Source organism: Peromyscus eremicus, chromosome 15, assembly GCF_949786415.1.
Source record: "Peromyscus eremicus chromosome 15, PerEre_H2_v1, whole genome shotgun sequence".
In the NCBI taxonomy this organism is placed as follows: domain Eukaryota; kingdom Metazoa; phylum Chordata; class Mammalia; order Rodentia; family Cricetidae; genus Peromyscus; species Peromyscus eremicus.
This window is the reverse complement of record NC_081431.1, coordinates 13,709,958-13,722,591: the sequence shown is the minus strand read 5'-3', so window position 1 is coordinate 13,722,591 and position 12,634 is coordinate 13,709,958. Positions and strand designations below refer to the sequence as shown.

The following is a 12,634-nucleotide window of genomic DNA, read 5'->3' as shown; positions in this document are numbered from 1 at the left end:
TCCACTAAAACAGCATCAAAATTATTACAAACAGCAGAATAAACTGAGTTGTTTCAAGCCTGGCAAAATATCTAGTACACAGGGAAAGAGCACCCAACTCAGTGCTTATTTGTGGACACTTCTGTCTTCTTGGCTCTAACTCCAGACAATCAGTCAGTTAAACACAATGAATTAGCTTTACCAACTAGCCAATACTGAACCCCCACTGGCTTCTGACGTAGCTCAGAAAGATTAAAATTCTTTGACAATTACTCAACACCTTAAGCTTTACCATATCATAAACCTCTATGACTCTTGATAAATTCCACCAGATTGCTCATTTTCACAATACCAGAAAACGCTTAAATAACTAGTTATTTTTGAGAATATTTTTATGTCTTAATTTTTCCTTCAGAGACCTAACTATAACCAACCTAACTTCTTGCTGCATGAAGCATGATACACACAGTGTGTGATAATTTTAAGCGACTGCACATGGGAAATATCTTCCAAGTTCATTATAAAAAAAAAATCTTTGCATAAAAACACATTCACACTTTATAGCTGAATTTTAGGGCAGCAAGAAGAATTAAAATGACAAAATAAAAATTCCTAAGAGCTTTCTTTTAGTTTCTAAGCAATAAAAGAAACACTGGAGCAATAATTGCTGAGTATTTATCCCAACTCCACACTGTACTGCCTATCCCCAAGCACTGCACATGTGAAATATGGTAATTCACGATTGCACAGAGCCACGCCCAGCTCCGAGGCAGGAGACACAAGTCTGCAGACTCCTTACCAGCATTGGACACTCTGCGCTCTCGCTCCCACTCCACTTGCTCCAGCTGCTCCAGGCGCTCTCGGTCTTGCCTCTCCCGCTCCAGGCGCTCCAGCCTCTCCCGCTCCAGACGCTCCAAATGTTCCCTTTCCTGGCGCTGGCGCTCCAGCTGCTCCTGTTCCAGGCGCTCCCTCTCTAGCCTCTCTCTCTCTAGTCGTTCTCTCTCCAACCTTTCCCTCTCCATTCTCTCTCTCTCCAGCTCCTTCTGTCGCTGCTGTTCTTGCAGCTGCCTGAAATTAAAAATTGAATAAATAAAAATAGAACCTGTGGTCACTACTTCCACACAAAAGAGGGCTTCCTTACAGACACCTCGTGTTTTATAGCAATGAAACTAATTCTCAACAGCCGCATGGGCTCCATCGAATAGAGAGCAGCAAATAAACCTCCCACGCTAATCAGCAAGTCATTATATTAATCAGATGATGAAATAATTATAAAACAAAGTAATCTCCTTTTCTTAAAAATGTAACATTTTGCCGGGCGGCAGCGGTGCACACCTTTAATCCCAGCACTCGGGAGGCAGAGCCAGGTGGATCTCTGTGAGTTCGAGGTCAGCCTGGTCTACAGAGTGAGATCCAGAAGAGGCACCAAAACCACACAGAAACCCTATCTGAAAAACCAAAAAAAAAAAAAAAAAAAAAAAAAAAATTAACTGCATAAGTTACAATTTTAGAGAAAAAACAATGATCATAGCTATAGCTGAATAAAAATTTGCTGAATTGAAAATACACCCAGTTAAGTAAGAAACTATACATCACTGAAATTTCTTATAAGTAGGTAACTATAGTTAACATTTTGGCATAAACATCTAGACCTTTCGTTTTATAACACATACGCAAACTTTAAAATTCAGTCAAATCAGTGTCATTTCACCCCAACTCTGAAATCTTTTTCTGTGACACAATACATACTGGAAAAATTACCCCAAACCCTTATTCTGACATCTTTAACTGCCATGAGCACATCAACAGCATTGTTGGGTTGAGTTTAAGCAGTCTCCAGTACAGGACATAATTTACCCTGGTATGCAGCCAGGACACTGTATATAATAATAAATGAATCTTTAAAGAAAAGACAATTTTTTCAATAATGTGCACACAATGAAAATATTCAACTAAGGTTTGTATTAAAATTTTAATTAGGAGCTAGGGATATGGCTCAGTTGTTGAGTACTGGCTGCTCTTTCAGAGGACCAGGTTTTGATTCCCAGCACCTACGTGTTAGTTCACAATCATCTGTAACTCCAGTTCTAGAAGATCCAACACCCTCTTCTGGCCTTCAGGCAAAACATCCACACACTTGAAAAATAAATTTTTAAAAAAGAAAAGTGACCACTGCTAATTTGAAAAAACGTAGGTTTTAGGATGTTTACATTTTGTGCTTCTGTCTCTTTTCATTCATACACACACACACACACACACACACACACACCTACATACACACATACATATATATCAAGCTTACAACAAAACAAACATTAGCTTACCAAGTCTTAACACGTCCTTACCCATTTCCTGTTTTAGCTGATTCTTGTGTCTTATCTTTAGATACCCATTTTCTAATGGCAAAAGCCTTTCACAACCACCATCACTACACACACACCACACACACACACACACACACACACACACACACACACACACACACACACAGAGAGCCATAAGAAAATAACTTGGCTAAATCAATATTCAGGGTTATACTAACATTATATAATCACTGCCCACAGCTGATCTACATGGTATTCAGACTGCAATTCATCCCCATTCTAATTGCTGTCCCCCTGCCCCCAAAAAGGGCTGTTAACATCTGTTTCTCTAAGCAACACAATGCTTTTAACACAGAGAAGGTAGATTTTCTTAGTCATCATAGGTAAGCTCGGTATGGATGTGTGAGTCTGGAAGCAGTACTGAATAGAGACATTTATAAAAAGAACATACTGACTTCAGAAGATTGCTCCACCAGTCAAAATAATCTCTAAGGACTGCCAGTCTATAAAAGTTAAGAGTGTCTACTAAGGAACAAAGCACAATGCCAGGGAATACTTCCAAGTTTACTGATAGATAACTCAAGTATGCAGACGATACACCTTCAAGAGACTGATGCTTGAAGAAAGTAATGAATAATACTGTTAGCCTGCTCATTGAAAAGATGATGTGTATATGTAATTGAAAAAAGTGTCAAGCACAAATTTTCTCACTTACAAATCTTTGGCGGCCTGAATAAATGAATAATTCCTACCTACATTGAATGCCTTACAAATCTGACTATAATGTTTTAACTTACAAAGTGAGACATTCCCAAATCTTTTTAAGAAGTCTCCAAGATTATACAGCTTGCCTTCCTCAGGATCATCACTACTAGCTTGCATACGGTAATTCATGAAGCCCTTTTTCCTGGAGATCACATACACCCGATTGCCGTCTCTGCCATTAGCAGAATGACCTCCAGAGTGTACTAAAGCACAAGCGTCTGAATTCCAGGCCGTGGGAAAATCCCAACAGGCTTGTTTTCTTTGAGTTAAGATAGGCATTTTCAATAATTTGAATGTTTCAGAGAAAACAATTACATAACCTTTCTCAGAAATAAATACAAACAAATACTATGTGGCCATTAAAGTATTTTAAATATATTGAGTAAAAGATATAGTTTTCTTCTATCACCTAAATATTTTTCTCCAAAACAGTAGACCCCCAAATGCAAACAAATGCTGAAAGAACTGGCCACAATGAGATATAAACACACACACACATGCATTTAGTTTATGTTTACTTAAGACACAGTCTTGTGAAGCATGTAAAATATAAATAAAACGTCAAGACACATTTTATTCATCTTCACCTTGAATGGTAGTTGGGTAAATACAGATTTCAATTCGAGACAGGGTCTCACTATGTAGCCCCAGCTGGCTTAGAACTCACACTGACCCACTAGCTTCTGTCTCCCAAGTGCTGGGATTAAAGGTATGTACTACTATACCTGGTGTAGATACATTTTTTTTTTTATTGTACAATGTGGGCATTTAATCTATTAGTTTAAAAAACAAAACAAAAACAGCAGGGGGGATGCCTTTAATCCCAGTACTCAGGAGGCAGAGGCAGGAGGATTTCTGTGAGTTCGAGCCCAGCCTGGTCTACAGAGTGAGTTCCAGGACAGGCTCCAAAGCTACACAGAGAAACCCTGTCTCGAAAGGGGGAGGGGGGGTGGGTAAATAAATAAATAAAATAAAATAAAATAAAAATACAGTTGAGTTTTAACGCCATGAAACTCCAAAGCTCCTGAGACAAGAGTCAATACTTACGACAAAATCCGATCAGCTCTTGGGCCATCCTGCCTCTGAAGGATAATGGGAGTGCTATATACTTTCATTACTCCAGTTCCTCAGTTCTGTGCTGGGATTATTATCCCCCTTTTATAACTTTCAGATAGTAGTGATGATCTGAAAGCTATTTATAGATATTAACTAAATTATCCTCTATGTTGAGACAAGCACAGGACTGACTCATGTTTCTTAGAATATATTTTTCCATCACAGCCAAGGAAGCCAAATATTAATAACGAGTAGGAACCAGAAACTGATTTAATGAATGATAGACACATGAGTAGAAACCTATATTATGGTATAACAAAGGTATTAGACCAACAAGGTTTAATATTTAAAATAAACATTTATTTTACCAACTAACTTCATACTGATTAAAAAAAAAAAAACCTATAAAAGCAATGTCTAGTGTAAAACTCAAACAGCATTACAATGCATCTTACCAATACTCATTATTTCTGATTTCTTCCCACAGAAATAATTAAGTTTTTCAATATTCTTCTATTTACTTCATGTTTCTAAACACAGCAATTTCTTTAGAAACACTTCTTCGGCTAGAGAGATGGCTCAGCCATTAAAGGCTAGGCTCACAATCAAAAATGTAAGAAATATTCCTTCTTGATTTTCCTTGCTCATCCATCATACCAAGGAAATTTCTAATACTTCCTTAAGCTTTTTCCCACCTCTATAGCACCACATCAACCCTATGTATCCTTTATCACTTCAAGCTCTCAATCAGAACTGTAAACAAACAGCTTTACATGGTTCAACATGTCAAATGCTCAGGTTTCTTACTCATTCTACTCTCCTTCCCTTCAGACAAACCCACCAAGAGGCCACGGGCTTCCTGATTCCAAGCAGGGAGGCTGTTTCCAGGCTATGAATTACTCTTTCAAGTTCAATCCCTCTTCTCATAGATTCCAACAATGTTACACAATTCTTGATTTCTTCCCTCTTTTTAACAGACTACAACATTCAGTAGCTTCTCATGAAGCTGTGTAGAAAATAAAACTATTTTTTTGAGACAGGGTCTCAAATTCAAACAGATACTAAAGGCACTGACCCACAATGAAGTTAGTATGTTAATACAAATATATATTTATGTTTAAACACAAATGTATACATAATATCAAAATTCAGCCTTGAATTTGGAACCCCCCCCCATCTCTGCCATCGAAGTGTTGAGAACACAGTTCTATGCCACTGTTCCTGGCTGGGAAGATATCTTAAACTGGGCTTCCTCTCAGTACTGACTAACATGAACAACGAGCAAGCACCAAAAGGAAAGGATGTGCTGGCTTCTGAACTCAGAGATCCGCCTGCCTCTGCGTCCCAAGTGCCGAGATTAAAGGCGTGCACCACCACTGCCCAGCATATACTGTCTTTTTTAAAAGAACTATTTATTTTTATTTTATGTGTATGAGTGGGTGTTTTGTTTGCTTGTATGTCTGTGCAGTGTGTGTTCAGAGCCTGCAGGGGCCAAAAGAGGGTACTGGACCCCAGCCAGAACTGAAGTTGTAGACAGCTTTCAGATGCCACATGGGTGCTAGAAGAGCAACCATTGCTCTTAACCATTAAGCAATCTTTCCAACCCCATGTAAACTGTCAGAGAGAGAGAGAGAGAGAGAGAGAGAGAGAGAGAGAGAGAGAGAGAGAGTGTGTGTGTGTGTGTGTGTGTGTCTAGTCTAGCTAATTTGGAAAGATCTACCCCTAAATGAGGTTATATTATACACTTGATTTTAGCTAAAAGGCAGAGAAGGGATGAAACTGTGTTATAATTTCAAGTCTACCTCTAGTGCAATCCTCAGTACACATGAAAAAAAAAAATCCAGTACATGGTACATGTCTGTAATCCCAGAGGTGGGGATGAGGATCCCTGCAGCTTGCTATGGATCCAGTCTAGCTGAATCAGCTTGCTCTGGGTTCAGTGAAAGACTGTTTGGAAAAATAATGTGGAAAGCAACTGAAGATACCCGATGTTGCCCTGTGACTTCTACATGCATGGGTATACAGGTGCATGTGAGACACACACTGACACTGAAAAAAAAAAACAATAAGGCTTACTGAAGGGAACAGACACTTTTATACCCTAAGACTATTTAATGTACTTTTAGATGTACCACAAGTATGCTTTTTACAAAAAAGCAGATAAAACAGAAGTCACCATTTCAAAGAACTGAAGGACATAATGTATTGTCAGTGTCCTTTCGGTCTGCTGCAAAAGAAGGAAGTGTAAATATATAGATTTACCTTCTCTGGATTTCCAACTCTTCTTGGGATGGGCCATTTTGAACTTGAGCAGGTAGTTGTGAATTTTGTCTAGGCAATGTTGGCCCTATAAGGAAGGGAAATATTACAGATGAATGTTACCATCCTACCTAGCTGGGTGGAGGAAATTAAACCATGAGAACAACATAAAACCGTCACATATTAAAAAAAAATGCATCTTCTTGTCTAGCAAAATAAAATATAAGCTTTATATAACACACAGCAAATGAAAGACTGCAACATAATATTGTCATCATCTTCAGAAGGCTTACTTGAAACAAATGGAAACACCAACAATAAAGGAAAAAAATAAACATTTATATATGAAGAGCTTGAGTAAAACAAGTGTTCAATGAGCACCTGAATAGGCACCTGAGCTTGACATTCTCTAAGACAATGAGACATTCTGTTCAGGGTAACTGTTCATGAGGTGACGAGGAAGAACTTAAATGAAAAATCAGAATTAAAAAACTCACCTAAATAGAACACTGGAAATGAAAAACAGGAGAGAGAGAGAGCATGAGAACCTCATTACTAGACTGAAGGATGCTAATGCATTATCAAACTTGCCCAACTTAAGCTGCCATTTGTGTTTCATGGCATGGCATTTCCAATACTGGTCAAACAAGCATGTGCTAAACTCCCATATACTATATTAACCTATTTATAATTTTAACAACTTTTCATTTGAGGTAAGAAAGACGTGGGGTGGAGGGGAAGACCCTGTGTTTACACCAACATGAACTGTCATGAGAAACCACTGACCATCCATTCCCACATCTACATACAATGTAGACCTGCCCTTAGCATCTTAGACTGTCATTAAATTATGGGAAATCTTATTGTCACTGAATATAAAAACTAAGAGAGATACATGTTGTCCCTAGTATAATATGACTAACCTAAGGCTGAGCTAGAACAACCTTGAAATCCACACGGCAAAAAGCTAGAGAGTAAAGACAGTTTTCTTCCATTTTGAGAAGTGGATTTCTGGCTCCTAGTGACCCACCACAAACGCCAGGCAGGAATTCTCAGAGCTCTACAGAGCACTACTATAACACAGTAAGTAAATGCTGTGTGCACTAGAGCATGTGATCTGGGAGTGAAGATCAGGAAAGTAGCTCTTTTCTCCTAGTAGAGCAGCCCCACGGTTGGAAGCAAAAGTCCCTCAGGATCTAATACAGCACTGGCACCTCCCAGGTGTAGAAAAACGGGAAAATGACCTGAACTTACCTAAGAAATTTTTCATCTCTTTACATGTTTTTAGATTAATCACTTAATTGGCCCTCTAATGACAAATTAGATGGCAACTGCAGCACTATATTTCATTAGATATTAAGTCTCCACTTTGAAAATCAAATATAAAATCAACCCCATGTAATTAACAAGAAAAAACAAAAACACATTTTAAAATCAAAGTCAAATACACACATAAATGTTTACATAAATGAAAATATAACTGTCATCTAATAAACAGTGTTTGGAAAATTAACACAATGCCTTTTTGAAAAAAAACTGTCCCATTGTGCTATAATCTAATGCTTACTATTTTATAGAGAAAAGACCCTTTCAGAAAAAGGTAGAGAGCATATGAGTTGGGAGGATAAATTTCAGAACCTATAAAATTGGGAGAGTATAATTTACATACCCATACTTCTATAAAGTGAAAGCATTTGGCAAGGCCAACTTAAAAGACCATTACGGCTTACTGACTTTTAAAAATAACTGTTTGAATGTTTAAACTAAAACTTCAGCCAGTATAAATAATGGAACAGCTGGAAGTCAGTAATCTGACTGTCATGCTCACATCTAAAGAAGGCATTGTATTTCAATGACCCCATTAATGAATTAAATCTATGTTTTAGCTGAAATCTCTAAATTCAAGTCAAAGATGCTAAAATTTCAATCGAACCTTCTTGATATTATCAAACACTTTTTGTTCATTTTTTAAACTGACTCTGGGCCCAGCATGGTGGTATATGCCTGTAACCTCACCATCTGGGAGGCAAGCACAGGAAAATCTTGAGTACAGGGTCACCCTGGGCTATATATACTTACATACTATCAACAAAACAAAACTACCCAAAAAACCCTAACAATCCTGATATGACTCATAAAACAAACTGAATAGGGAAATTCACTACAGTCTATTCCTGGCACATGAGATGAGAAAAACTTCAAGGAATCCTTTTAAAATGGGGATTTTGATCTACAAATAACTCTTACAATTCTTTGCCATGTAGCTTTATGATAATGAGACATTTGTTTTTCCAGGCATTCTCAAAATCCCTCTCTTTGGCATTTTTCACATCTATATTTAATCTGCTTATTTTGTTTTTCCTCATCGATATTGCCAAGTTGTAAAAACTAGCATATTGAAATATATGTGTAATTGAACATAATTTAATTATAAATATACTATAGTTATTAGATAAAAATTCTAGGCAAATTATGAGCTAGAAGTACACAATTACATTTTCCTTCTTGTTAAACATTTCAATGGGTTATAAAATTGTTGTATCAAAACTATTACACAAACAACAGAAAGCAGAAACTCAGGTTAGGCAAGGTTTCAGTGGCTGTATTTTCTGGAATGTATATTATTTTTTCAAACGGGCCATATTCTTAAATGAGTATCAATGTTTTCGTAAAATATAAAATAGGTACTTTCATAACCACCTCAGTGGGCCAATGACAGTATTTTAACATGTATGGTATGGAGGTGTTCAGTTATCTTTGTGAAGGGGAAAAGAAGAAACCACAAGGTGCAGAAATGGGCGACCCTGCTCCAGTCCTCCTGGAAGGGAGGAGGGCAGCTAACTGCCTGTGGGTTTCTTTATAACCTCACATGGTTGGTCCTGATTTGCCCGAGGCTAGAAGGTGCAAAGCAGCATCTGTGAATGACTGTTCCTAATGAAGACAACATGGCGATGCTGCTGATAAGCATCCTATAAATGATGGAAATCTGGTATGAACCGTCTCTCCAACAGGAATGGCGGTTCAGTCTTGCCTTCAATGTTGAGTTTTTGTTAAAGCACATTTCACTTACTTGCCCATTTTAATTCTCATAAATCTAGTTTCATATTTAGCCACAGACTATTGAAAAACATAGGACTAAAATACAAGTAGGTGCTACTATATACAATACAATCAAACTTACACTTGGCAATCAGATTGTAGATTGTACACAATCGAAGGCCGTTATAAAGGAAATCTGTTTTAACCTGTTATTTTTTAAGTTTTAAAAATTCACCTTTATTAATTAGGTCAAATCACTTTTTTCCCATTAAAACTGGGTGAACTATCACTCTGCACATGGATCTCAAGCTTTCAAGCACAAGTTACAGTATCAAGTATGTTTTCAAAATGAGCTGAAGAGAGGCCTAATCACACAAGCCCAGGGAACCCCAGGAGAAGACACCACCAGAAGTCAAGTCAGCGATCATATGCTACCTGCAGTGCTAGCTGGAGTCTAGGAGAGGGGAGGAGACATTTACAGCAAGTCATAAAATAGGCGCTCACTGCTGTGACCATCAGCTGGAGCAAATCGAAATATAACTTAAGTGACCATGCGATACATTAGAATTTTCTTTTTTCCCCCTTATTTACAGCATGCTTGTGTAAACCAGTAAGCACATCAACTCAAAAAGGATTTTCCTTAAAGAAACCATATCAACACTGAAAACTACACTGAAAATTCTGAGTCACATGGATAAAGTACACACACTAAACTATTAATTCAATCCCCCCCCCCCCACACACACCACCTTACAGTTTTTTCTCATGAAATAATCTAGCTAGTCAAGGTATATATGAGTCAAAAAGGCACACGTGAATCAATAAAAAGTTCAAATAATTAAGACTTTTTGAAACTTGGATTTTCAAAATAGAAAGATTCAGAGTCAAATAGAAATAAAAAGAATTCAAACAATGATAAGTAGCTACATACTTGTCTATATAAACAAATTCCTTGTGCAAAATTTATATATATAAATTTTATATAAAATATGTTTATTTTATATAAATTTTTATAAAATATAAATGATTGCTCCAACCTGGGGTGGCTAAGTGACATACCTAATTTAACCATGCAAATAATACATGTATGTATACACATGTATGTTTATGAGTGAACATGACAGAAAACTATCTATAAGCCTAGATTCAGTTCTAAGCCACAGAAGCCTAACCTACTGAATAGAGGAGGCTGTTGTCTGAAACCAACCTATAAGAGTGAGTTTACATCTGCCTGTACAACATGCACATCTAGAACTCATCAAGGTAAACAAAGCTCTTTTCAAACAAGGCACATTTACATTACTCAAATCATATGAAAAATGCATATACCCTTTTCCTTTAAACTAAACTGAATGTCGGCTCCCAAAGAAAATTAGAATTTAAAAAACTTCTCTCATTTATATTGGAAAAGGTGAACAAAAATAATTTGAAGATTCTATTTCTAACTAAATCCTCACTAGTAAGCCAATTCAAAAGTTAACTCAAAACCACCTACATGAACACAACAAATATCACAACATAAAACAGAAGCTTGCTTTATATCCCAGATACCACAAACCAGACTAATGGCCTAGGGGACAAAAGTTATGGCAATGTGCAAGTCGAATGTACCACAGCTTGAAAAAGTAATGTAAACATAATGTTGCTTACCACAGAAAATACATCGCAAATTAGTGCTGTCCTGGGTAGCAGTAACCTTGCTCTGGGCTGCAACAGACACCTCCGTGTTAGAAGCTTCGAAAGACAATGGAGCCATCTGAAGAACTTCACATTAACTAAAAGGTGCTTTGAAATGTTCAAAATGTATTTATACATACGTCCTATCTAGATCCTCATTCTGGAAACTTTATCACTTTACAGCTTAAATATTTCCTGAGTTATACAATCAAAGAATGCAATCTGCATTTTAAGACTGTATTCTTTAAAACATTAGTGAAAATGAAGTATAGAAAGTTAAAATATATGGCCAATAGAATTAATTTCATGAGGTCTACCCCCCATTTATGAGAACTGCATTAAAAAAATTCCGGGGAATTACTTAAGATTAATTTAATTATGATTGCTCACTGGAAAAAAACAAACGCTATCAATTAAAAGGCCGTAATATATATTCACTGATATGAGATTACTCTGTACTTAATAATAACTAACGAGGTTTACAGAGACACACTTTACTACTATTTTTCCCTAGATATGAAAACATACTCGACAAAAATTAATTACTAAAAATTCTGTGTAGCCACAACTAGCCATTTAACCTAAATGATTTACATTAAAATTTAGTTTATCAATGAAATAATTCATAAATTCTTTTTAGGAAGAAAAACTCAAAGAGAAAGTGGTAATTTCTGAAAAGAGGAATGCTTTATCCAATCAAGGCAATACCCAAAATTGGGATGAGAAAGAACTTTTTCTTATTAGTAACAACATGCAAAGGGTGCATCAATAATTTCTCAGAAAACCCTTTTCAGCAAGGCAAAGATTTTCTTTTCTTACAGGTACTAGCTAAGAAAACAGTTAATGGCTTACATCCACGCTGGTTTAAGGAAGAGCATATTAAAGTGAACAAGACAGCATTTTAGTATATTCTTTAAATAAGACAACGCCTGCTAAGTAAAAACCAGAACCAAACCAATTTATATTCAAAGGCTTATCTTAATATGGTAATAAGTTATAAATACAAATAATTTTTTATCATTTTTAGGAAGACAACATAATCTAATTAAATCTTAAATTCTTAGATATAGTAGGTACTTCAAACACCAATAAAATTGATAATGCCAGCTTTGCTAAGTATTTCCACCCACCCATCTATTAAAGACGCATGCACAATATTTAAGTGTAGTAACATAACCACAGGCACACAAAGGAAGACAAGCTCAACAAGCTAATGAGACCATGCTAAAGGAGATAAACATTTTAGAAAAATTATGATAATTACATTTTAAACTCCTTTATAAAAATCTTTCTCGCTGGTGTTTATAAAAGCTACCTCCACCAAATCTTTATTGGTAAACATGCCCAGTCATCAGGTTTACCCTTGAGTTCCTTTAATCCATATTAAACAGGAAAACATACAAGGACAATTAAAAGGCTCACATGAAAAACCTGAGAAAACATCTTGTTTCTGACAGCAAAGGAGCGTCCCCATCCCATGAGCAATCATTTCAGCAGAAAGTCACCTGACAATTGTCAGAATGCAGGCATCGTTA

The 12,634-nt window shown here is 36.6% G+C and overlaps 1 protein-coding gene across 8 annotated transcripts in view; it reads right to left on the bottom strand.

Moving 5' to 3' along the window:
• Enah (ENAH actin regulator) overlaps nucleotides 1-12,634 on the bottom strand; it is a 107,339-nt gene that overhangs the window by 20,177 nt on the left and 74,528 nt on the right. For all 8 annotated transcript variants that reach the window (XM_059280670.1, XM_059280668.1, XM_059280667.1 and 5 more), the window contains exons 4-5: nucleotides 6,387-6,471; nucleotides 779-1,047 (exon numbers count right to left, since the gene is read on the bottom strand). In XM_059280670.1, coding sequence (XP_059136653.1) covers nucleotides 779-1,047; nucleotides 6,387-6,471 — 354 coding nt within the window. The remainder of the gene's footprint in view (nucleotides 1-778; nucleotides 1,048-6,386; nucleotides 6,472-12,634) is intronic.